The sequence below is a fragment of the Chionomys nivalis genome, chromosome 25 (genome assembly GCF_950005125.1).
Source record: "Chionomys nivalis chromosome 25, mChiNiv1.1, whole genome shotgun sequence".
Taxonomy (NCBI): Eukaryota; Metazoa; Chordata; class Mammalia; order Rodentia; family Cricetidae; genus Chionomys; species Chionomys nivalis.
Genome location: NC_080110.1, coordinates 21,729,142 through 21,755,088, shown reverse-complemented (window position 1 = coordinate 21,755,088; position 25,947 = coordinate 21,729,142). Strand labels below are relative to the sequence as shown.

The 25,947-nt window shown below is 46.6% G+C and overlaps 1 protein-coding gene and 1 pseudogene across 1 annotated transcript in view; both read right to left on the bottom strand.

Annotated features, from left to right (window-relative positions):
* Nucleotides 1-421: 421 nt before the first annotated feature.
* E2f7 (E2F transcription factor 7) overlaps nucleotides 422-25,947 on the bottom strand; it is a 35,358-nt gene continuing 9,832 nt past the window's right edge. The window contains exons 3-12 of the mRNA XM_057758063.1: nucleotides 20,317-20,485; nucleotides 16,343-16,633; nucleotides 14,752-14,910; nucleotides 13,264-13,398; nucleotides 8,751-8,936; nucleotides 8,189-8,258; nucleotides 6,850-7,324; nucleotides 5,466-5,727; nucleotides 2,247-2,671; nucleotides 422-592 (exon numbers count right to left, since the gene is read on the bottom strand). Coding sequence (XP_057614046.1) covers nucleotides 422-592; nucleotides 2,247-2,671; nucleotides 5,466-5,727; nucleotides 6,850-7,324; nucleotides 8,189-8,258; nucleotides 8,751-8,936; nucleotides 13,264-13,398; nucleotides 14,752-14,910; nucleotides 16,343-16,633; nucleotides 20,317-20,485 — 2,343 coding nt within the window. The remainder of the gene's footprint in view (nucleotides 593-2,246; nucleotides 2,672-5,465; nucleotides 5,728-6,849; nucleotides 7,325-8,188; nucleotides 8,259-8,750; nucleotides 8,937-13,263; nucleotides 13,399-14,751; nucleotides 14,911-16,342; nucleotides 16,634-20,316; nucleotides 20,486-25,947) is intronic.
* LOC130866687 (U6 spliceosomal RNA) lies at nucleotides 4,612-4,712 on the bottom strand (annotated as a pseudogene).

Genomic DNA, 25,947 nt, shown 5'->3' with positions numbered 1-25,947 from the left:
CTGCAGAGAAAGTTCTCACTACAGACTCACTCAGGGCGGTGAGACGCACATTGCCAACGCTTGCCCCGGTTAAGTGCTAGACAGCCCCCCTACTTCAGAAAAACTGCAAGGCTCCAGCAGCCTGTCAGGACTGACTCCAGCACTCGGATGATTCTCGAAGCAGACCACACCAGTCGGTCGGTACTGCCGCTGTGACAGGCGGAGCCCGAGCTCTAGCTGGTGTTAGATGCATAATTAGTAACAATTACTTTCAGGCAAATAGGTGAGTCGTGATATTGGGAAGTTAGCAGAACCAGTGGATGCCAGAGAGGAAGGACACAAGCCGAGGACCAGGACAGCCCGTGTGTGTTCCATGTCGGACATTGTCTGAGGCGCGGGAAACTTCAGGGGCCGAGGCCACCCCACCCACTGAAGCAGCAGGTTAGTCAGGCCCGCTGCTTGAGATTTCGAGTCGTCTCTGGGCCGAGCTAGTGTTTCGAGATTGGTTCCTTTCTCTTCTCCTAAAAACAGGGTCTCCAAGGCTGCCGGGAGTCTTGAAAAATGTCTCCCGGTGTCTTCGGTGGATGCTCTTGGGAGTCGCTGGTGCAGGAGACTGGACAGAAAGAGCAAAAGCAGTAGTGAAAAGATGTTTCAGGCCCCAAGACGGGAATCTCTTCCTGCTAGGTGTCACCAGGTTGTCTGTCCCTTGTGCTTGGCTTTCCCACTAAGGGCTTCCCACCATTTAACCCTGAGAACAATGCGTGAGGTATCTCAGATACCGAAAAGCACAGCCTACCAAAAATGGTACTGATGTGGCTGAGGTCTAGAGCCAGGTCCTGGGCTCTGCCATCACTTAGCTGTGTGATGCTGGACAAATTAGATTATTTCACCTCTGTGTCCCTCAGTGTCTGCATCCCCATCAGAGATGAATAACAACTTCACAGAGCTAGAAGAACTAAGCGAGAAAATCTTGGTAGAGTACATTAGAAGATGCAAAGCAAATACTGTCTGTGGTCCCTTCTGCTAACAGTCATCCTCTCTGTGTGCCCTACAATGGAAGGGAGCATGATCCTGCTGAGGGGAGTGAGAAAAATCATGTTTCTCAGGGAAGAGCACCCAAATCGGTTATCCAGTACCAAGTGGTCAGCCCTGAAATTATACATACAAGCGCCATGACAAGGACTGAGCAAACTTCATGTACATATTTAGGAACACGTAACATACACGTAACAAAGGTTAAGGAGATAGTGAATTTAAGAAAGTGGGGTGTGTGTAGGAGGTGGGCACACTATCCCACCACTAGCTGAGGAGCTCCTGGCCTCAGCCAGCTGATGTGAGAGGGAGGGGCAGTGCTCTTTGACGCTGTGACATCAGCCACACTGACCACACTCTGGGGGCAGGCCCCATGCCCAGGAAGGGCTGGCCAACACAAAGTGGACTCAGGGAGCTTAGAAAGACAAAGCGGGAGAAAAGCAAGCTGGACAGGGATGGAAGGGGTGAATATCATCCAAATACTCTGCAGGGAAATCCTCAAAGGTTTAATAAAAATATTATTTTTCTTTGAAAAAGCGTATGTTGGGCAAGAGGTGTGGATCAGTGGCAGAAAATTTGTCTGGTTTATGTGTGGCCCAAGGTTTGGCTTCCAGTGCTGCAAAAAACTGAACCAAAACAAAATTGAGTCAGAAAACTAATGTGACTATTTAAATATACAGCAGACTTCTGAACCTCTGAATAACCTACCTCCAACTAGTTTTAGTCACATATAATGTTTCTTGAGAGGTATGAGTGACTCTGAACACGGTGTCACAAGAATGGAACAGGTTTTTTACTGGCTCGACTACAAAAGAATCCGAGAGACAAACGCAGCATTGACTACAGGGGCAGTGACTGTCTGTGTGTGTTTTCGGGAGTATGTGCAACCCAAGCTCTCAGGCTGTCCTACAGCCATATCATTAAAGTTAGGATGGTCTCCCCAAACAGCCTGAAGAGACGAATGCCGGGTCAGGAGACTGTCCAAGTGCAGAGATCAATTATAACTATGCCTAATAACATTCCTTCTACCCTCGGCAAACTGGAAAGATTTGTCTTAAAGCATGACATCTCTTTCCTTGGAGCCCAGAGCTCTGTGGAAGAAGCAGACAATACAGTTCACACTGAAAACCAGGCAGGACCTGAGGTAATACCTCTGCATCGGTCAAGAGACTGAGAAGAAAGCTAACTATATGCCGGCATACCCCATCACGGAGTGACCAAGCCTCGGGTCTTACCTGTTCTACTTTTACCATTGACACCGGATGTCTCCTGTAACTGGGGGACTCGGGAAGGATGACGCCGTGTGAGCCTGGCATCCCTGGGCTCAGGTTGAGGGAGGGCTGACACTGAAGCTGAGAATCTGAGGAAGGGATGGTGGGCGTCGTCGGGTTGACCATGGCTGCAGGGCTGAGGAGAAGGTGCGCTGTGGATCCCAGGGCGGACAAGCCAAAATTCATGGGTCCGGTGTTTGGGAGAGTGGCGGGAGCTGAAGAAATGGGCGCGGGTATCGCCGGAGAATAGAGAACTGGGAAGGGGGCCAAACCTGGAGACGGCAAGAACATGCAAGGAACGCCGAAGGACGGCAGCTGACCCGACGGTGACGGCCCCACAGCATGGGGCGTCTGATTGCCTGGTAAGAGCATGTTGAAGCCGTTTAACCCTGAAACAGAAGGAGAACCAAGTGAAAAATCACAGGACAAGATCCTCTTCATGTTCACATCCCTCATGGCTCCTCCAGCGGGGTCCATAATAGATCAACGCATGATGGAACCTTCTCTCTGGCGAGGGTGAGCGTCCTGGCTGTGCTCTTCCAGCTGACACAGCTACCTCACACTGGTGACAAGACTACATGTCAGCCTTTACCTGCAGGGTCTTGTGGTCAATGCCCATGGAGAACTCTTTAATTTCTTTCTCATGTGTGTGTTTGTGTGTGGATGTGGGTGGGCGTGGTGATAAGAGGAAAACTTTGGGTGCTGGATCCACCTTCTACTCTGAAGCGGGGTCTCTTGTTTACCATCGCACAGACCAGGCTAGCTGTCCTGAGAGCTTCTAAGGATTCTCCTGCCTCAGTTTCTCATTTCTCCACAGGAATGCAGGGAATATGGAGATATGTACCACCATGCCCAGTCTTGCGTCGGCTCTGGGATTTGAACCGAGTCTTCATGCTGACTCAATAAACACCTTACTCACTGAACTGCCTCCTTATCTTCCTGTTGAGGAGTTTTTATAGGGACTGCACTGAATCCGAAATTAAGGGGAAAATAAAATTTCGGTGTGAAAACCTCTACTTTTATTGCTATGAACTTCTGGCCAAAAATTTCTATTTCCCTCAGTGATCACAAACAAGAATTCCTAAGTGTATGAATGATAACTTTGGCAATAATGAAAAGTACAGATGTGGGGCCTGAAGAGATAGCCCTCTTGAGAAAATGCTGCACTCAAGGAAGAAGACCTAGATCTGAGCTCCGTAAGCAAATAAACAAGAAGCGCTCCCCCGAAGCCAGGCATGCTGGTGCCTATTGCAATCTCAGCACCAGGGAGGTGGCGGTGGTGGTGGTGGTGTTGGGATGAGGATGGGGATAACCAGCATGACATGAGCCCTAGGGTCCAGAGGACAATCAGCATAGCCTATTTGGTGAGTTCCAGTCCGGAAAGAGATAGGCTGAAACAAAACAAAACGAGAAAGGTGGGTGGTGTCTGAGGACCGACACCCGAGGATGTCCTCTGCCCATAACCCAGACACACAGCTAGGTTCTGGGACTCTAGACTAAAGGTCTTAATATTATGTTTAACATATCAGAGCTTTGGAAGTGTGTGGCGTTCTGGAGTTGCCATTAGATGTCTTATTTCTCTGTGTAGCCGATTGTCCTGGACTTCACTCTGTAGACCAGGCTGGCCTCAAACTCAGAGATCTGCCTGACTCTGCCTCCCTACTGCTAGGATTACAGGCGTGTGCCACCACTGCCCAGTTGCTACTGGGTCTTCTTATTAATGTAGATAACTAAAAAAATTGACATTTTACTTTAATCTTACTGGAATTGTTTCTTTATACGTCTATGTACTAAGTTGTCTGCTTTGAAGCATTCTGAGGAGTTCATGTGTTTCCTTCAATCGCCTAATAATGGCTTATGGTTGAGAAATAGTTTTTTTTTTTAAAAAAGCCAAAGAAACCAACCAAAGAAAAATTCCATATTGCGCTATGATTTCAGTTCTGCAGCAGATGAGTCTATGCTTCCCTATTAAAGTGTCCTCAACACTGAGATGTCCCAGAGGCAACAATGCAAGCTGAGGACTTAGCAGATGAAGAAACACCCTTCTCCTATGCCTGGCAGACCAGACTGAAGCCAGCATGGGACTGGACCGAAGGCATCTCAGAAACCTGTTGGCCAATCATCGTTATCAACTTGACAGAATTGGGAATCGTCTAAGAGACATGCCTGACCGGCTCTCAGGCTGCTGTACTGGAGGTCCACTGAGGAGGGAAGATGTTCCCTAGACATGGGCAGAGCCAGCCCCTTGGCTGAGGCCCTGGCCTGAATGAAAGCTACAAAGCTGGTGGACAACAGCATTCCACCCTCCCGGGTCTTCTCTTATTTTATTTTTAATATGGGATGCTTCACAGATGTGCACGTCACCCTTGCACAGGGGCTGTGCTAATCGTCTCTGCATCCTTCTAATTGTAGTACACAATTCTATACTGCCAAAGCAGTCACAATGTAAGCAGCTGTGCTCCTTTGGCCACTCCCTCCCAGACCACACACCAAAACAAACCTTCCCTTCTTTAAACCGTTCTCAAGTATTCCCTTCTAACACAGAAAAGTAGCTAATACAGTATCTCTGTATCAAGAACAACTTGACGTATATAGGACAAACCTGACCAGCTTTTCGCTCTAATTCAGTTTGTTTGAAATAACAACATGATCTACTGAGTCTTACTTAGTAAGTGCCAGTACTGACGCGCTCTGGGTGCTTTAGGTTTATGAGATCCAGTTCAGTTTCTTAGCACTCCAGAGAAGCAGGTGCTTTTGCTAGTCCTCTACTAACGAGAATATCTGAGTGCTTGTTTTAAGTTGACGGAGGTCATGAGTGGTTTTAAATGTCAAGTTCTCTTACAGGAGATCACGGTGACGCACTCGGTACTGCTCGACCCTGAAATCAGAATGGGGGCTGTGCACAATCGCCGACACATTCATACTGAGAGTCTGAACCCGTGCCCAGACTTGCTTGAATCAAAAAATAAACCTGTCTTTTAAACGGGAGGTTTCTTCGTCAGATAAAGTGTAACGCATTTAAAGTGTATCCCATTAACCCCATTGTTGTTGAACAGAGGACAGGAACCTCTTGTGGAGACCGGGAGTGAGATGGGCACAGCCCGACAATTTACTGCTCGCCCTGGTCTGGTGACACTGGCAGAGATAGGAACGCATGGTGTGGCAGGCACGGGCATCCCTTACCTGCTGGAGACTGCACATACAGATACTGCAGCAGGGCGGGGTCTTTGGTGACGTCAGTTCCATTTGAAGGCTTTTCCGCCTCTGGATTTCTGGAAGGGTTTCCACATGCAGATGCAAGGAAGCAGCAGTTTGCCATGGCCTTTCCTGAAACTTCTTCGTCGGCCGGGGCCTGGCCCTTTTCACAGGCGACGCCTTCCAGGGGCGTAGATCTCCCATCTCCCGCAGTCACAGGAGAGGCGAGGGCTGTGGAGTTTGACGGTCTCTAAGCACAACCAAACCAGAAAGCAGAGAAGCCAAGTCAGGATTCCAGGAGTCAGTTTTAGATAGAAGAGTTCTCTTAAAATTGATAGCATATAGACGAGAAAACAGCCAGGTGTCACTTGGATTAATAGCTCAGGTTTTTGAGACAGAGTTTCTCTGTGTAACAGCCCTAGCTGTCCTGAAACTAGTTCTGTAGACCAGGCTGGCTTCAAACTCACAGAGATCCGCCTGCCTCTGCCTCCCGAGTGCTGGGATTAAAGGCGTGTGCCACCACCATCGGCCTCTAATTAAAGTTTGATTTACTTTTTGTTAAGCTACTTCTCTGACAATTTCACGCAGGTACATGATGCGTTCTGGTTACTCTCTCCTCTACCTGCTGGTATCTCCCTCCCATTCTTACCAACTCTATTTCCTTCTCACACTTCTAATCTGCAATGCTGAGCTATATATAAAACTAAAAAAACAAAACAAAACAAAAAAAAAACACTTTGGCAGGAGAAAGACAGAAGGGAAAGGCTCTTAATGGAATAATCTCCACGCAGCGCGCCAAGTCGACCCACTGCACGCTGAGAGGAACGCTCTCTGGTTCTCCCAGCCTCACTGGTTGGTTCTACCTCATTAACTTCTGCATGGCTACTGTGGGGAGCGGGGAGGGGAGGGCACAGACAGCTTGTCTTTTTGTCCAGGATCGACGGGCAGCGCAGAGCACTGGCCCAGCCCAAAGCTATTCACCTCCCTGATCCAGGTACCCCACTGTTTCCAGGGCCCAAATGATTCCAAACTTTTTTTTTTTTAGTTCATGAAACTGCGCTGAGATAGAATACACAAACACGCTAACAACGATTATTACCCTGTACTAACAAGCAAGCTTTTTTCTTCTCTATACTTTTTTGGCTTTTCATAAGAAGTATGATTTTTCATTTTGTTAAAATAAAAGTTACTTTTCTTATAGTATTATCTTATGGTAAGATTTTTTGGGAAAGCCAGTCTAGGGCTTCATTAAATATATCAGGACCGCATGAAATACGCCTCTAGTCCAGAGTCTACTGCCTCAGAGCATCTGTCTCCATTAAGCTTGGAGTCAATGAGATGACACCAGACACATTTACCCACAATCCCTTACCTTGGGCATGACTAGGGATAAGGGGCTGTCTTCAAATTCCTGACTCTGCCTTTTCATGGCAGGCTCATCCTCCTTGTGGGGATTCCTCTCCTCACACAGGCGCTTCTGAGCCGAGGGTGCCAAGGACAGGTCAGCCGGGACTTCTGAGCCACCATCCTCCTCTGCTCTCGGCTCTGGGGACAGCCCCTCCTGCAGGCTCCCACACAGCATGAACAGCGAGGAGGGCACGTAGACCAGGGGCTGGCCAGCGAGCAGAGCTGGCTTCAAGCTCTCTGCGTCTGAGGCAGCGGGAGGAACGTGGCCACCTGCTTGTCCGTGGAGGCCATTCTGCGTGGAGGAAGCCTGCAAATCTGTCTGAGCAACAGAAAATACTGGGTGGGCTAAAGACTTGACACAGTATTCGGAGTCAACGGGGAGGGCAGGGTCCAAGCTGCTTGCTGGAGGCACCACTCTCTTGCTGGCAAAGGCTTCCCCCCTGTAATAAAGAGATAATAAAAGAGTACCATCAAGTCACCGAGTTCTACCACAGCCCCCGATTCACCGCTGTCCAAGTCAGAAGTGAAGTAAGACTGCTCAGACGATGTTCAAATGTCCTCCGTGGGCACATACAGGCAGACCAAGGAAGTCTTGAGGTGGCTAGGGACGACACGAGGTGCTTATGTGGGAAGAGCTGTTGGGCTCTCAGATGACCGACTACTGGCTGACACTGGTTCTCCCACAGCTCATGGTTGTTGAGTATCAAGCACTTGGCCCCTGACAGACATTTGGTACCATACTGTAGTCATAGCTACTCCTATTCCCACTTACTGAAGAGAAGAACCCAAGCCAAGCTCAGAGTTAATCCACCCGCTCCGGTTCTAAGGATGTGAAGCTGGACCTCACTGCAGGTCTGTTTGACGGCAAAGGCCAGCTTCCCGGTTACTCGAGAGAGTACGGGTGGAAGGGAGGCTGGGCAGGACTGATGTAAAGGACAGCTCGTTGAGTTTGTTATTCTTTTCTTCTCCGTTTGCTCAGTACTAATAAAGAATGCTTAGGCAGCCCTCATTCAAAACTAAGCCTCGTTATGAGATTTTAATGTGTTTGGGCCGCCTATATATATGTGTGTGTGTGTTGTTCATGTTTTGAACTAGATTAACCTCTGGAAAGTAGAGGATGTGGGTTTTGCAGGTTGGGTGCTTCTCTCCAACCTCGGCCTCCCTAAGCGAGAAACTGAGCTCTGAAAGTCAGAGTGAATCTATCAACCGTCGGTGTGTCCGCTGGCCATGGTTGTCAACCGCTCCATCTCGACCAGGAACGACGGCATGACCTGACCATGACCGGGTTCTTAAAGGCGACTTACTGTGATTTGTCTTCTACTTTCTGTCTGTAGATGGCTGCCAGACTTCCAATTTCTAGGGAATAGGCTGATCCTGCAAGGGAACGCGAAGGGTTAACAGATGCAGCAGGAGCCATGCCTCGCAGACACACACAACACAGACAGTTCCTCGAGGCTGAGGGGTTGTGAAGACCACTCCAAACCCGCCCTGGCTTTGTTTCAGAAAGGGCAATTTCCAGACTGTAGCTATTAACAGTGATTTCAGGTCTCATTAAGAATAAGTAAGAGAGAAAAACAAATGTTGTTTCCCAAGTTATAAACTTCTGTGACATATCAAAGGGGCAAAGCACAGCAAGCCAATTGATCAAGGCTGACTGGATCAATTTAAGGCGCGGGGCTATGCTCACACACTGTGAAGTCAGCGTCTTTTTTGCAGCCAATAACTGTTTGACTTCAGGCAAGTGAAGAATTGGCTGTTGAGAAAAACGGCATGGTCTAGAGAGATCATTTGAAAATGCCTGCGTATCACCAAGGCTACTTTTCCATGGCAACTGATGGACTCCAGAGGTGGAGCAAGGGCCCGTACCTTGTTTTCCTCCCTGTGGGCTGCTGGGCTCCGAGCTCACTTTCCTCTCTATCTTCTCAGACGTCTGAACCGTGTTAAAGGAACCGTACCGAGCCAGCCTCTGTTTTGCACACACTCGGATCTGGCCATACGTTTCTTTCTTCCATTCCGGTAAGACAGAGGCAGAGACATCCAGGAGCTCTTCGTCTAGGGGGAGAAAATCAGAATGGCAGTGCTGTTACACAGCTACAGTCTCGGGTAATTTTCACCTTTTTAAGGGCTGGTTTTGAGTGGCTGGAGAGATGGCTGCTCTTCTGGAGAACTCAGGTTCGATTCCCAGCACCCACAGGGCAGCTCATGACTGTCTCGAAGTCCAGTTCCAGGGGACTGGACACCCTACAGACATACATGCAGGCAAAACTCCAAAGCACATGAAATAAAAATAAGAGATGTCTTTGAACTTACAATTGAAATGGAGTTATCCTATAAATAAAAAAACTAAGACAATCAAAGGAATTTTATGAACTATCTCAAACCCCAATTTGTTTCCATATACTGGAAAAAGAAAAAATGGCTAACTATAACGTGAGAACGAACCCATATGCATCCTAAAATTATCCCAACTGCAACCGAAGTGGAGCAAGATGTCCTGCAACTTGAATTAGAACAGGCCCAGCATTTTCATGCTCGGTTAGGGTCCGACAGCAAAGGAAACCCGGCCATGTTCAGCTCTGTGTGCGTAGTTTGAGATCCACATTCAGGATGAATCGAGATCAGCTTCTCACTCCAAAGCTTCAGGGCAACGCAGAGGAGAGCCTCACTTTCCTACTTGGCTTTATTATTTTTTTCTTGCACAGGTAGAGGCTTGGTTACCAAGTGACCACAGGAATAAGGTCAGCAGACGTCAGGGCTGACATGCTGATGAACAGGGAGAATAGGGATGGAAGGTTGGGCCCTGAAGACCATTTCATGTTTCAAGGTAAAAAGATGGACATTTCTGTAGCTCAGGCAGCTATCCCCATGGTCTGGCCGATCATTTCTGCCTTATTTATTTGTGTTTATTCCTCATATGCTCAGAACATACAGATTTTAATTATAAATCTGATTTGACACACTGAAAAAAGTCCAGCTAGACTTTTAGAAAATGCGCTTTGACCTAATGCGACTTTGAAACTGAGCCAAAAGTAAATCTTGATGACTTTCACTGTCATGCAACAAAAGCCCAGTATATGTTGCCTTTTTAAAATCAGAAGTACAAGACAAAAAGAAAAAATAGGTCAAGTCAGTCCCAGGGATCACAGTTATCTCCTGCATCAAATAAAACACTGAACAGGAATGTATACACCCGTGGCTCTTAGGACACTTGGCAAGGGATGTGGGAAGATGGCGACCCCTTAGAGCAGACGTGAAATTAAGCAAGCTTAGACTCTCCTAAATTACTGCCAGCACAATGTTTCTAAGAGGGGGTGCAGGAACCCGACAGTCTCCCCAAGCTGAGGTGCAGCTGGAGGACGAAGGCACAGAGGCAGGCAGCTAGAGTTCGCAGGGCAGGACAGTGGCGGGGACATCAGTATGCATCTAACTTTACTCTGATGATATATGTTCACAAGGACGTTCCCTCGTTGATATTTAAAATCTGGATGACACACCCAATGCTAAGAGCAGCGAAGCCTCCACCATCCATCCATCCATCCATCCATCCATCCATCCATCCATCCATCCATCCATCCATTGACAGTCTCTCAATGTAGTACTGGCTGGCCTGAAACCCACCTTGTAGACCAGGGTAGCTTCGAACTATAGAGATCACCTGTCTCTACCTCTCAAGTGCTAAGTGGAAAGCCAGTCACCACTGTGACATTACAGCCCATCTCTCCTTTGACACCTAGGAGCGTTGGCTTTATATACTTGGGTGCTTCAGCACTAAGGGCATACATAAACACAATTTAAATTCCTGGCCGAATCGATCCTCTTATGACTAAATGCCCATTGTTTCTTGTTACTACTTGCGACATTAACCCCATTTTATCTGATGTAAATATAGCTACTCCTTATTTCAGTTTCTAACTGCAGGGTATATTTTTTTGCTACTCCTTTACTTTCTGTTGTCAGGTCTCTTAGATTGTGTGTGTGTGCCTGAGTGCTTCTTGAGATTGGACTTCTGTATCTTTCCCAAGACTCGATGACTCTACGGCAGTTTCTACATCAGTGTTGATTTCTCAGGCTCTTTCCTGTCCCTCCTCTTCCGGAATACAATCATATGAATGCCTGCTTACTTATGGTGGAGGAAATCTTATGGTCAGTGTGGCCATTGCGCAGGCTTTCTCTTTTAACGGAGGGGAGGGTAATCTGTATACATTCTCTGCCATCACAAATAGTTCATACTGATCATTTTGTTCATTCTTTTCTGGCTATCTTTCCCTTTTGTCTTTGAGGTTTGGTTTCCTATATCAATTAAGTTTGATCCTTTTTTCTTTCGTAAAACTGCTCTGCTAGTATGTTTTATATCCACAAGATATATTTATCCTTTGCTTCTAATGGTAAGACTACTTTAGGCATTTAAATGTTACTACATTTATTTTAGAGTTTTGTGTGTGCGCGCGTGCGCACGCACACACACACGCACACACACACACATGCACACACACAGAGTGCATTGGAGATCAGAGAGCAGCTTGGGGGAGGTGGTTATTCTTTCTGTTTTGGGTTCTTTGCATTTTCGGACAAAATTACCAGGCTTGGCAGAAAAGGGCCTTTCTTTACGTGCTCAGGCATCTCACTGGTCTGAGGAATTTCTGACAAGTCTATAAAGCTGGTCCAGTGGGGACAAATTTAATCAGGTTTTGCTTGTTTTATATATATATATATAAATCTGCCTCATTTTTCAAGGATTACTTTCCTGGAAATAACCTTCTCATTATTATTATCATCATTATCATTATTATTATTGTTATTTTGAGACAGGGTTTCTCTGTGTAGCCCTGGCTGGCCTCGAACTCACAGAGATCCACCTGCTTCTGCCCCCCCCGCCCCCGAGTGCTGGGATTAAAGGCATGCACCAACCACCACCCAGCTCCAAGGATTTCCATGTTTCTGGCATCCATGCTCACGGGTACACTCATCTGCACAGGTATGGGTGACTAATCATGTACATGATGTTTTAATCCTAAAAGGAAAAGAAATGTTAATTCTACATTTGAAAAAAAAATGTGAAGGGGTGCTGGGTGGTGGCGGCGTGTATCTCAGAATGCAAGCTTATCACTAAGTAAGGCATGACTATTTTGAACGCTGATAAGGAGAGGGTATCACAGGTGAAGAGAAGCCAAAGGCACAGAAACAACAAAAACCATGAAGTCTTTTCTTTCACGTAGGCAGGGACCACTCCACACAAAAGTTAAATCTCTTGTGGCATTAAGTATAGTAAACGGCCTGCAGTCCACACAGTAAATTCTTGCTGGCTTGAAGTAGTTATACTTGATTTTAAGGGGACTTTTATCTAGATCCTAATATGATGTGGGATTTCCCTCTGTATGCTATGATTACCATTAATGAATAAAGAACTGCTTTGAGCCTATAGCAGAGCAGGGCGGGGCAGAGCAGAGCTAGGCAGGGAGGACTGGACTGAATGCTGAAAGAAGGGCAGAGAGAGAAGCCATGTAGTCCCAGCCAAAGACAGGCACTGGAAACTTTACCCAGTAAGCCATAGCCTTGTGGCAATACACAGATTAACGAAGATGGGTTAAATTAAGGTGTAAGAGTTAGCCAATAAGAAGCTAGAGCTAATGGGCCAAGCAGTGTTTTAAATAACACAGTTTCTGTGTGATTATTTCGGTTCTGGGTGGCCGGGACGAACAAGCATCCTTCCTCCAACACTAATATTTTACCAAGGAGGCAGAGAGCTGAATCTTTTATAAGCCCTAGTTATGTGGCACAAATTTGTATCACTATACCAACATGGAAAGGGAAATTCAAACACTATCTGAACGGCTGGTGCTCAGGCAGCATGGCTGTATGTAAGGTCCCTTGCACAGAAGATCCAGGCCCTGACCGCACATATGTTAACTGTTCCTTTGATATGGTTTAGCAAAATCGTGGTATGTTTAATCTTTTAACTAAATGACACAAAAGGCATCCGATATGTCCCTACCAGATTTAGAAGGTACCTTATCTTGTGCCAGCTTTGATCGTAGTTTTTAAATGCTACTGAAAAACAGTGGCTTATTTTGCAGATGTAGAGATCACCCAAGTTCAGAAGTGTCTCTTTAAATTTGGAGTCCCAAACTTTTCAGGGAAGAGTTCCAGAACAAAATAAAACTTCATAAATGAGTATACTTTAGCAGTTACTTAAACCCGTGGTCTTCTAGTATTTTCCTTCCTGATGTGTATGAGGCAACAGCACCTACATTTGCTGGACAATAATTATGAGTCCAAGAGCGACGTCATTAGCGTAACATTCAATGTGACACAGAGAATGGGAAGAGGTCGACTTCGCTGGAATCCCACAGCAGGTCCTCAGCAGAACCCATCTCCTTACCAATGGAGCTGAAGTCCACAGGCCCGATCCACTTGAAGGCTGGTTTACGGCCGCGCTCTTCCGTGACGTGCACTTTCTTTATCAGAGCCAAGCTGGTCAGGACATTGGCTATGTCATAGAGGCGCCGTACCTTTGCTTGAAGATAGAAAACACAGCTGTGGTCACGCCATGTGCAATGCCACTGCATTTTAGTCTACGCAACGGGGAACATTCCTTGGCTACCACATGAACCTCCAGAGGACAGGTGAATGAGATTGATGGCTCTGTCAATGGTATCAGTGGAGAGCTATGCGCACGAAGCACATGCAGACACACAAATATCAGGGGAGGACGATGTGCCCTTCCCTTCCCACAATGCCACATCTTGTGTAAGAACCCTTTGCGGACAGGCAGGGAGCTTCATGATGGCAGAAATACCGGGGGAGATAGGCTGGGATGGAAGGCTTAGTGAACATCACTCTGGTATGTGGCCAACAAAAGCTTGTCCTGCATGTCCCCCAGCAAGAGGTGCTGGTACCCGCCTCACAGGCGCTGACCTGTGACAATGACAGGGATCCCCTAGGGTCTCCGTGAAGCCACACTCCTGGTACACAGGATGCGGAAGATTCAAGGTCATGAGGTACAGTTTTGAAAGAGAGCAGGTGCTCACCTGAAACCCCGGATGGGTGAGATCTGCATGGAAAAGCACATTGGAGAAACTTTGGAAAAATGCATGTATGAAGTGTGTGTGTGTGTGGGGGGGGGGCGACACATGACTCAGATGGTGTGTTAAAAAACAGGACAAGATGGCCTGTCTGCTTTTCTAGTCAAGAGTTGAAGGAAGGGTCACACGTCTACTTGAAGAAAGGGTTTCTGCCAGGGTTGGGCTTTATCTTAACCATTTCACCAGTAGGATGGCTATTATTCAAGCCAAAACCAAAACACTACTGGAGAAAGATAAGCTCCTGGTTCCTTACCAGGGCATGGACCCTGCAGCTAAGCTCAAAGGGAAAGGAAGGTGCAAGCGTGGGTGCGACACCCAGAGACTCTCTCCTTCCGAGCAGCCCTGTCCCCGCCCCCCCACCCCAGCCCTGGCCATTCCTTGGGTGCTTACCTGTAGAAAAACTTTCATCTCCAGCCTTCAGAGAAGTAGGCGGGGGATGGGGAGAGAAGGGGAAAGAAGACTCAGGCATTCTGTCTCGGATGTAGCATCACCAAAGAGAAATGCTAATCGATCACACCCTCCCGGGCTCTCGGGGGAGCATTTGGATTTGCCCTGTCCACCATAATCATGGAGGAAAAGGGGCTTGACGTGGATCTGGTGGGGGTTCTATTAGCTGACTGAACGTTTACTGCACGGAGGGCTTTTATGAGCACAAGGGCTACATTTCTCCAAAACCACCACCGTCAATAAAAACCCTCTCTGGATATATTTATTTCAGAGGCAGGAAGCAGCGTCAGCAATCTGGCCCTTTTGTGCTGATACGTGGATTAGGCGAAAGCTCTTACTTTTGAATTTACTGTGGTCTGGGGTGTCTTGGCTCTCTTCTATGAGGATTTTGGCAGCCACGTCCAGGGTAACAATCTTGGTTTTGGAGACAAGGAACAGCATGACAAACTTCTGGCTCATAATTCTTAGAGATTTATCTTTCCGACTGTTTGCAGATGCTAAAACGGGAAAGAGAATAGAAATCATCAAAACGCAGCTTTGCCACAAGAAAGACTTTGCTACCAGTTCCCCAGCTCCGTCACTCCTCACTCCGTCAGCATTGGCGGGATCATCGGGTAACAGGCAGAAGCCACTGGAAGCACATCACAAAAATAAGCCTGTAAAGAAATCGGAAGGATCTCCCTGCATCTCATAAAAGGGTGGTGATTTTCCACTGCTCTTAATAGTTCATGCTCACATCATGTAACAGAAGCCACATGGCAGGACTCCTTAAGCCACTCTGAAGAGATGAATGCAGACAGATAAAAGGATGGGGTAGGGACCAGGAGCTGCTTTCAGAACATCGACTCTCCTCTCAAAAGCGAGAACTCCATTTATGTGTTGTGTGTGTCTGTGTTCGTGTGGATGGGTGTACATGCTCACGTGGAGCGGGTATTTGCACATGCGTGCGGAGCCCAAAGGTCGACAAGTCGTACTTCTTCAACTGCTTACAATTTTATTTGTTGAGACAGGGTCTCCCACAGAACATGGAGCTCACTGACTATTTAGGGAGCCCCAGGGATTCTACTACCTCTGCCTCCCTAGTGTGAGGGTCACAGGCACACACCACCGAGGTACTTGACTTTACTTGGTACTGGGGATCTGAATTCAGGTCCTCAGCTATCTTCAACCCAAGAACCCCATTTTTCTGTCATCACCATGTCTAGACAGCACCCTAACAATAGGGCCTGCCTTTACGCAAACAGGACACCAGTTATCTGTGTGCTGCTGTGGATGGCAGAACCCCCATAAGATGACTGTCTCCTCTGGTTATAGGGTAAGTACTTCCTTATGGGGCGGAGCTAAACGCCATGAAGTTGGGGAGCTAAAGAAAACCATTCTACCCTTCGCCAGCGTCCAATTGTGCAAGGTAGCGTGTCAGTGATGCCTGTATGTGCCATTCTCAAAACAGGGGGGATGTGGGACTGATGGGTATCAATGCTTACAGCCAGAAGAGGAGACAGAGAAGTTGGGGTAAAGAAGGAACAATGTAGACATAAAATTAAAAAACAAACACTTAAATGGTACCAAAGGGAAGCAGAGGTCGTCTTTCTTAACAGACTCAACTATGGGGGTTGTTCTTCTTAGCAATTTACTCAAACAAGATAACTGAATAAAATGGTTTAAGAAAATGTCTTCAGTGTGAAGTCTCAAAGGCAAACAGTATGTGGTTATCAGTCTCTGTGGCTCCTACATTCTGACCAGGAGAACTGTCACAAGTGAGGTGGAGTGGGCAGCTCAGCTGGCGGCCATGGCAAGAGTGCACCTGCTGTCAAGACTTTGTTCCCCGTTTCCCAGGGCTGTCTAACTGACACTTCACATCTTAGTGGTCAGTTTTCAAAGAGACCGTCACTCCCTTTGCCATTATTCATGAATTCATAGTGGACTCACAAGAAGGGTAGTCGGACTCAGAAAAATCAAGTAGGTGTTGATCTTGGGGATCTGGGGAGCCATCTTTCCTGCGCTCCCCGAACCTATAATCCACTAAGTCCAGCTCCTTCTGCTGGAGGCAGGCCATCTGCTCTTCGTACTTCTGCTCCTCTCCCAGTCTTTGCAGCGTCCTCAGGGTTCTGGGCAGGCTGTGTCGACCGTGCCAACCATACTGATTCTTCGCCACCCGGCTGACCAGATGCAGAGACTCCAGCACATTGACGATGTCATAGATGCGTCTCCTCTCCACACCTGTTTGCAAAAGGAGAAGGCAGATGACATCACACAAGTGGACATTTCTGCGTATCCACTCCCGAAGGGTCTGGAATGGTTCCGTGAACTATCTGTCCGATGTTAATGTCTAGCACAGCATGCCTACTGGACATGGTGGCTGGCTACTAGTCACCTGCACTCCTAACTGGTTGGTGGACTTGCATAAGTTCCTTGTCTCACTGCCGTGACAGAATATTTGACAAAGGCAATGGAAGGAAGACTTATTCTGAATCATTTGTTCAGGGAGACAGCCCAGCATGGTGAAGAGGTCACAGTGCCGGGATGGGAGGCGGCGGCTGCACCTATAGTCAGGAAACGGAAAGAGACAAAGGTGTCCGTTGGGGACCCTACCCCATGGGACCGTGCTGCCACATTCTGGGTGGGCCTTGCCTGTGCAGATACCCTGGTAGGTTCACCCAAAGGTGTGTTCCTGTGATGAGCCCAAATCCTGTCACCACACTGACAGCAAAGATTAACAATCATAGAGCTAAAAAGTAGACTGTCACTTCATCACAAGACAGTACTGTCTTGTCTTGGGGGTTTGAACGGTATAACACAATATACACCCTCTCTGCAGTCTGGTAAGGAAAGCGGATGGTAAATATTGCCTCTGGTTTTGAACCGGCTACTCCAGATTCAAGGGCTTGGTCCCCTTCTCATGTCGCCCGAAGAACACAAGTCCTTTATTTGCCACGGCTTGTAGTAACCACAAGTCCTTTATTTGCCACGGCTTGTAGTAACCCTCCTTGCGTTCTCGTTCACCAATTGCTAACAAGCTGGCCAGCAGGGAAGCGCAAAGCACAGTACAGGCCAACCACGAAAATGAATTCACCGCCCCCAAGTAGGACTTCTCTTCTAATGTCTGAAAATACGTATGCTGGCTAAGCATGGAAGGCTCTAGAATCAGACTGCCTGGACATGAATTCTCAATCTATCCCTTATAAGTCAAGAAGCTACCTAACCTCTTCACAGTATAGTACTTCCCTTATAAAGTAATTAAGTTTGAGCATAGACGTAAAGGGTCCTCAACATTTGTTAATTTTGACTAAACACATGCAGGATTTGGAGCCGCCTAAACCCCCAGCAACACAGAGTCGCAGTAGAGGCAGATTTTAAACATCTCTGGTCCATGACTCACTCTCCTGAGTGACAGGCCCCGGGACTGCTGTTCCCTTTGCTCTCGTCTAAGGATCCACACTAAATCCTCCAACACTTTGAAGAAAACCCAGACTGGCTCTAAAGAGGCTCCATTTGTTGCATCTGCCAGAAACAGACACAGTGAGGGCAGCTTCGGGTTCTTGAGAGAGAGAACAAAGACACCAAATAACAAAGACAGCTCCGGACTGAGGAAGCGTCTGGAGTCCTCTTCACCACACACATTGAAGAGGCATTTCACAGTCAATCAGAACGATTTCACTCATGACCTCGACTGGCCTGTCCTCCACCCCAGGCTTGGCGTCAGCTGCCTGCTGGAAGGTCCTGGCAGGAGTCTCTTGTCCAGAGTGGTCTGGTTCTGTAATCTGTTTCCACACGGTAACACATCCTGTGTAGCCTGTACCATCCCATAAACCTTCCCATTAGAAATGTCATGTGAATGCAACCGAGACACCCCGGAGCTGGCCATATGCCTGCCTGCTGTGTTATTTTGTGCTTGATCGTAAGCTGTTTAGTCTCCACCTAGTGGCCAGGCATCACAAGACGGGAAAAGGAAGGACGGTTAGGACTGCTTCGAGTTAGAATGTGCAGCTGGGCACTTGGTAGGCTGTTTTGGCAAACGCCAAATGCGGCAGCCCCTTGCCAGCTTAATCACTCATCATTTCAATCATGCCCAAGTTTCGCTCTTTAGGGGGCTGGGCTGAATTTCCATTCACAGGTCTCAAGCCTGTAGGCTCCTCGGCAGCTTGCTGGGAGGATGGTTTTCCCTGGAATCCTGCCTTCTTTTGCTTTTGTACTGAGGTGGCCTTATTAATTCTACTTGTGGTCCTAGCTGTACATACGAGGACTTAATGGATGACTACTGTTGTTTCCTAAGTCTACTTTCCTAGGAACTGAGTGAGAACGTTATTCGGTTCAGAGTAAGACTCAAATGTTGTCCTGTTTTCTATTTTCTAAAGTCATTCCCAGGTTTTTAAACGCTTCCTCATTAACACTGGAGTCAAATCTACATCGCGTGGCTCTGGGAACAACAGTGTGAAACTCTGTACATCGTTGGGTAGATGGCGGCCTTTCAAATTAGGGAGCAAGGGATTCGGACTCAAGGCCAGGAGATGATCACTGAGGAAAAGAGCTTCTAGGGAGAGATGCTAACTTTCAACCCTGCATGAGAAGAGATGGCAACACATTTTGCTTAGTGGGTCTGTGTCGTCATGGGGCATTGGGAGGCTGTTGTGAAAATCTCCGGCTGAACTCATGGTTCACGGAACTCATGGGGTGGGGTCGGGGGATGATGTCCTGAGGCCTAATGAGGTCACAGGATGATCTGGTACTTAACCCTCATTTTCTGCAAGACCGTTTTCCAGGAACCCCGCCAGGACCGAGTTAAGCGTGTGACTCGCATTGGCTCAACTCTGTGACATCTTGGCAGTTTACGTTACTCAAGAAAGTTAATAAGTTCTCAAAGCTCTTACGAGGCGGGTACGTTCAGAGCTGGGCCCTGCTGACCCCGGATCCTAGCCCGTGCCTATCCATCACCTCAGTTTCCACAGTCCGAAGGGCTGTCAGCTCGGGTAACTCAGACTGACAGCCCACTACTCCGGTATGTTTCTCTGGGTTATGGAAGACAGACAGCTATGAAACACGACTATTAACTGTTCATTTAGCTTATCCCCCATATGGAAAGCTCCCTGGTTTATTAAGTGGATACCCCAGTATACCTCCAGACTAGCGTGATTTCTATTTAATCACAGTCAGTAATCTAATCACCCTGAAAGACAGCCCCTGTCCACTAGGGGTCTCTCATCCAAAGCGACGGTATATGTATTTGCAGCTGTGCAGGCAGGCATCCTGCGGTACACACGCTCCTGCCACGTGAACATACACGTTCTTCTTTGTTAGGAAGCCTAGCTGTTTGAGTTATGACCAGCTGTGCGCTTTCTGTTCTGACAGGCTGGCCGTGAAGACCATGGCACAGGGTTTCAAGCAGCATGGTCTTGCTCTCGATTTTTTTTGCTTTATATAGGCAATGACACTGGTTCCAAACTCTTTGAAGCATTACTAAAAATAAAATCTGTAATTTTCTCTAGAGACAGGGTCTCACTGGCCTCAAGTGTACAGTCTTCTTGCTTGTGTCTCACAAGTACCGGGATTATAGGTATGTGCCATCAGACCCAGCTTATATTGTTAGATTCCAAATACAAATATAAAAACAGTTTTTTTTTTCTGTATGGTGTTATGTATTGTATTTGTGGGTAAGCCTATTTTGTACATGATCAGCGAATTCTTTACCACTCAGCTATAGCCCTACCCCCGACATTTCTAAGATTGAAAGCCCTAGAGTTTCCGTTTGGCCCTGTGGGTTCCTTGAATTCTGTGCACACTGAAGGGAGCTCTGTGGCGATGGAGGCAGCTCCACCCACTCCCTACCTGAAGCCTCTGGCCCACCCCAGGTAACCTGTTCCCACTGTCACAGATGGCAGGTCTCCGGTTAATCGGGGGATACATACCAAGGCTGACGGCGACTTCATCTAGGGAGATGGTGGTTTTCTCAGTGGACAGGGGGTAACTTGGATAGCGAGCGAGAAACTTCTGGCACAGTAGTCCTAGGCTTTTCTGCTTTCTGCTTGGCCTTTGCTTTTCATAGTCATCCACGACACTGTCGCCAACGACATCGAGCTATGGAGGGCGGACAGCAAGGGCAGGGAGAGATGCCATGGTTACCACCTTAACTGCTGATGTTTGAAAGCCCATTGGCAACGTGCTCCCATCCACACCATTCAAGATTCCGGCAAAAACAATGTCTAGTCTAGTAGTCTCAGTGTTTTTCCTCTTATCTTCTCTGGACTAAGCTGTTTCTCATTTACAACAGGAGGCTGAGAGACTCATGGTTACAAATCTAAAACAGGACAGGTGTCCTGTGCAGGTTGCCGCACCCTGGCCTCTCAGATGTGGGTGGGCCCGGCAGCGGTGGCAACAACAGGCACTCGCTGGAGATGGAGTGGCGTCTCTGGTCTCATCTTGGATTGGTGCATCAGCATCTGCTTTTTCCCATTCTGTGACCGTTATGGACAAAGCATGAGATACAGTGACCTGTTAAACTGTCATATATTTCAAGGTGGACCAAATCTTAGTGAAATTCCAAAAGGGCCAATAAGTTAAATTCTCTTTTGTTCTAAGTATACTCAAGTAGCATTCTCGTTTCTGCCCACATGTAAACAGGTCTCCACAGGAAAGAAAAGGCTTTTCAATAAACAGACCCAAGGAGGAACGTGCTAAGATTATCTCAATAGATTCAGAAAAGGCTGTCGATAAATTTATAGTGCACATTCATAAAAATACAAAAGTCTTCCCTTAAAACCAGGAAAACCCACGGACGCCCACTGTCACTGGTCCTCCTCTGTGTTATATAGGAAATCATAGTTGTATGTTAGGGCAATGAAGAAGAAACTGAAGCAATGACTGAAATGTACAAACCAAACCTTTTCAGAAAAAAAATCCATGAAAACAAGAGGAATTAGAAAGACAGCTGAATACAGAAAAAGATATTTGAAACCCATGTTGCATTCCCATATAGCAAGAGAAAGTCGTTGGAAAAGACATTTAAAAAACAATGAGAATGGTAAGGTTTTTAGGAGTAAATCTAGTAAAGACGCAAATCTTAGAGCAGTGGTTTTCAACCTGTGGGTCACAAACCCTTTGTGGGGGTTGCATATTAGATATCCCGCATATCAGATATTTATATGATTCATAACAGTAGCAAATTACAGTTTTGAAGTAGCAACGAAATAATTTTATAGTGTGAGGGGGTGTCATCACAACATGAAGAACTGTATTAAAGGTCACAGCATTTAGAAGGTTGAAAATGACTGTCTTAGAGACTTATAATTGGGGGTGTGTACCAGTTTCATGGATAGGAGGCTCAGCACCATAAAGATGTTAACACTTCTCCAATCAATACAGCCAAATGATTCCTATTAAAACCCAAATCTAGAGCCAGGAGTGGTGGCGTACATCTTTAACCCTAGCACTCAGGAGGCAGAGTCAGGAAGATCTCCGTGAGTTTGAGGCCAGCCTGGTCTACAGATGGGTTCAGGTCAGTCAGGCCTACATAGGGACACTTCGTCTGAAAAGGTGAAAGAAAACAGTCAGTTCGAATCATGTATGAAAGAAAGTATCAGGATCACTTTATGCATTTTAAGAATATGGTGAAGCCATGCTTTGCCTGCTGGGAGTGCTTACTGCAAAATCGTGCTGGCCTCAAACAGGTAAATGGACAAAGGTACACACACATATAATAGGCAGAAGCACACATAAAGGGACAGGACAGGTACCACACTGCCAAGTGAAAGAGGGAGAGTGTGTGAAAAATGTACAAACAACAAAGCATACAGAAACCAAAAGCCGTGTCCTTGACTCACAAGGCATTTAAAAAGCAATTCCAAATGGACTCAAGACTTACAGAAAGCGAATTAGCATAGACAAAAAGTAGGTGAATAAGTTTCTAAGCCTACACTAGTGAAAGTTCAAAGGGATACAAAAGGATCACATTTATTGATGTATTTTCTTATGTGTATGTGTGCATTGCCCAGAATTGGGCATTGGAACCTTCTGGAACTAAGGGTTGTGAGCCACCATGTGGATGCTGGGGACCGAACTCCTAGCATCCGCAAGACCGAGTGTTCTTAGCACTGAACCATTGCTCTAGCCCCCGGAAGATCCCCTTCAAGGAGAGATTTTAGAAGCTAAAGACATGGGCTCCTCAGTTAAGAGCAAAGGACCCAGATTTGTTTTCCAGAATCCATGTGGTGACTTAGTATCATTGTAACTTCACTTCCGGTGGCTGTGAGGCCCTCTTCTCGTCTCCATGAACATCTGAACACACATGGTACATGAATAGAGACGCACACACAGACGTATGTAAATTAAAAAAACAAAAATTAGAATGAAAAAAATCTTTACAAAAAGAAGGGATCTATACACAGAGCCGTCTTAAATATAAGCTTTGTGAGCTGAGAACCATCAGAAAGGGGAAAAACAAATACCAACAGAACCAGGATATATGGGATATATGAAACACAGTGATTGATGAGTTTAGTGCGCAGAATACACAACCATCTCCTAGAAATCACTATGAGAGAGAAAAACAACCCAATACAATCCAACACACACAAACGGCCATCACAGAGAAGAGGAACAACCATGGCGGCCAGGGGTCACATAGAAAGAAGTTTAATCTTATGAGCCACAGAAAGACACAGGCCACCTGGTAACTTGACAGAGTGATAAGTGACAGTTTCAGCGACACGGATCAGTCAATGTCTCACATACCTGGTGGAAATGGGCAGGCGCTTGGGAATCAATGTGGCACCCACCACCCTGTGAATGTGTGCACGGCCAATGACGGTACTTCCACTAATGGTGAACACAATCATTCTCAAACTTTGTGGGATCAACATATGTTCCTGAAAATTACTGAGGACCCCATGAGCTTTCTGGTCTTTCTTTCTTTCTTTCTTTCTTCCTTCCTTCCTTCCTTCCTTCCTTCCTTCCTTCCTTCCTTCCTTCCTTCCTTCCTTCCTTTTACATAGTTTCTCTGCATAACCCTGGAACTCACTCTGTAGACCAGGCTGGCCTTGAACTCACACAGACTGATTTGCCTCTACTTCCTGAGTACTAGAATTAAAGACAGTGGCCAGTGTGAGTGTTATCCTATTTTCTATTGTCTATATTTAATATAGTAAAAAATAAATTAAGATAGCTACACCATTGAGAAAAGGTGAGGGTTTAATCTGTTTCAAATCTCTTGAGTGTTAGTCACAGAAAACTGGATTCTATGCTCCTTTTTGTACTAATGTGTTACAGTGTACACACTCATAATCACTCAAATTTCAGTGTACAAGAGAGTGGGAATTTAATTGGCAAAAATCTTAGTATTATTGAAGGGAATCTGATGCCCTCTTCTGGCCTCTATGGACACTGCATGAACGTGACACACATACAGACAAGCAGATACACACACATAAAATGCCTTCTGAAAGATCCTTTGGGAACAAAGAGGTTTCCCGACAGTATTTTGAGAACCATGCTGTAGGAAATGCTGGCCATGCACACTAAGAGATGTGAACAAGCTGCGTATTTGTATCAGGCCCAAACTGCAAACCACCTTCATGGCTATGGCCAGGAGTGATAAGCAGTCACGGTGAAGGCCCACGCTGTGGATCGCTGCAAAGGCAGAGCTGTCACTGTGAAAAAATGTGCTAGTTGCAACCGCAAACCCAGCCAAGCTTAATGGCGCATGTCTTTAATCCAGCACTCAGGAGGCAGAGGCAGGCTGATCTCTGTGAGTTCAAGGCCAGCCCGGTCTACAAAGTGAGTTCCAGGACAGCCAGGCTACATAGTAAGACCCTGTCTTCAAAAACAAAATAAACAACACAAATGAAAAAGCAAACCCAAAATGAGTGAATACTATAATAGTCACAACTTTACAAAGCTTGAAATCCTAACAGAACAGCCCAAGCCACAGTCTTTAAGAGCACACACATATATACACATACAGCCGAGCGACTTAAGTCTGGCAAGGGAATGGTTAACTCAGCAATCATTTGATGTCAATTAACACCTCTCTGTGCTTGGGGCATGACGAAGCCTCTGAGTCTTAAAGGCATCAAATACAAAAGGTACATCAGCTGATAAAACAGTCTATCAGCGACATTAAAAAGCATGTACTTATGGCTGCTCACATTGTGGGCACTTAAGGTCATGAACCTTTATAGTGGGCGCTCAGCTAAAATCTTATGACGTCTGGGTAGGAAACCGGGAATGGGATTGTCTTAGCGACATCTGAAATAAGCAGTTCTACCTTGTTACGGAGATTATGGGCATCTCCCTTTGGGTGACCGTCACTTTCTGTATTTATCAATTAAAAAAAAAAAAAAAAAAAGCTTGGCTGTGGTGGCGCACGCCTTTAATCCCAGCACTTGGGAGGCAGAGGCAGGCGGATCTCAGTGAGTTTGAGGCCGCCTGGTCTATAAAGGGAGTTCCAGGACAGCTAGGACTGTTGCACAGAGAAACCCTGTCTCGAAAAACAAAAGCCAAAAGAAAACAAAGGTATAATGAGTTCTTGGGTCCGCCTGAAACAGACAAAGAGCAGATCCCAGGAAAACCAGAGCAGGGAGCACCACACACCTCACCTTCTGGACATGGAAGCTGATGCACTCAGCCACACCCACTCATGACCCCCTGAAGTGGGATTCTTGTGGTTTTCAAAGCAAATAAAATACAGAAAGGAGGCCAAGGAAAAGAGCAGACGTACAAGAGGAACGATGAACAGTTTCTGGCTCTGAGCACAAAGGAGTTGCTCTCCAAACTGCATCATCTGCTTGCAGCCACACAGAAGAACTTCTGCCGTGGCAGTGGCATGTGTGGGAGATTAAACGGCCTTTGCTCTGTTAGCTTCAAGTTGTAAGTTGAGACATCTCCTTTTCTTTCCCAATTTCTATATTTTGGCAGATTTTACAACGTTAAAAAAAAATAATACACCAAAAAAGGGGAAAAATAGCTGAGAAGACTCTGATCTGGAAGTCATCTTTCTTGGGAGGTCTCAGAAAAAAAGGTGGGTGGGAGGGAAAATTACTGACTGTTAGGTCTTTTTAAAAACAGTATGAAGATGCTGTTCACCGAGCAGCTCTACGTCTTTGCGTGGTCTGTGATTTAAAGATGGCCTTCTGAGTTAAGAGTTGGGCATGTGGCTTGGTGGCAGAGCGTTCGCCCACTATGTATAAAGCCTTGGGCTGAATCACTAGCAGCTGTGGTGGTTCGAGTTACATGAATGGCCTCCAGATTCTCATATATTTGAAGGCTTAGTCATCAGGGAGGGGCACTATCTGAAAAGGATTAGGAGGTGTGGCCTTGTTGGAGGACGTGTGTCTTTGGGGGTTCAAACCCACACCAGGTCCAGTGTCTTCCTCTTGGCCAGCGGATCGGCAGGCCAACAGCTCTCAGTTACTTCTTCAGAGCCATATACGCTGCCATGTTCTCCATCCTGATAATAATGGACTAAACCTCTGAAACTGTAAGCCAGCCCCAACTAAATGCTTTCTGTTATAAGGGTTGTCTCGGTCAAGGTGTTTCTTCACAGC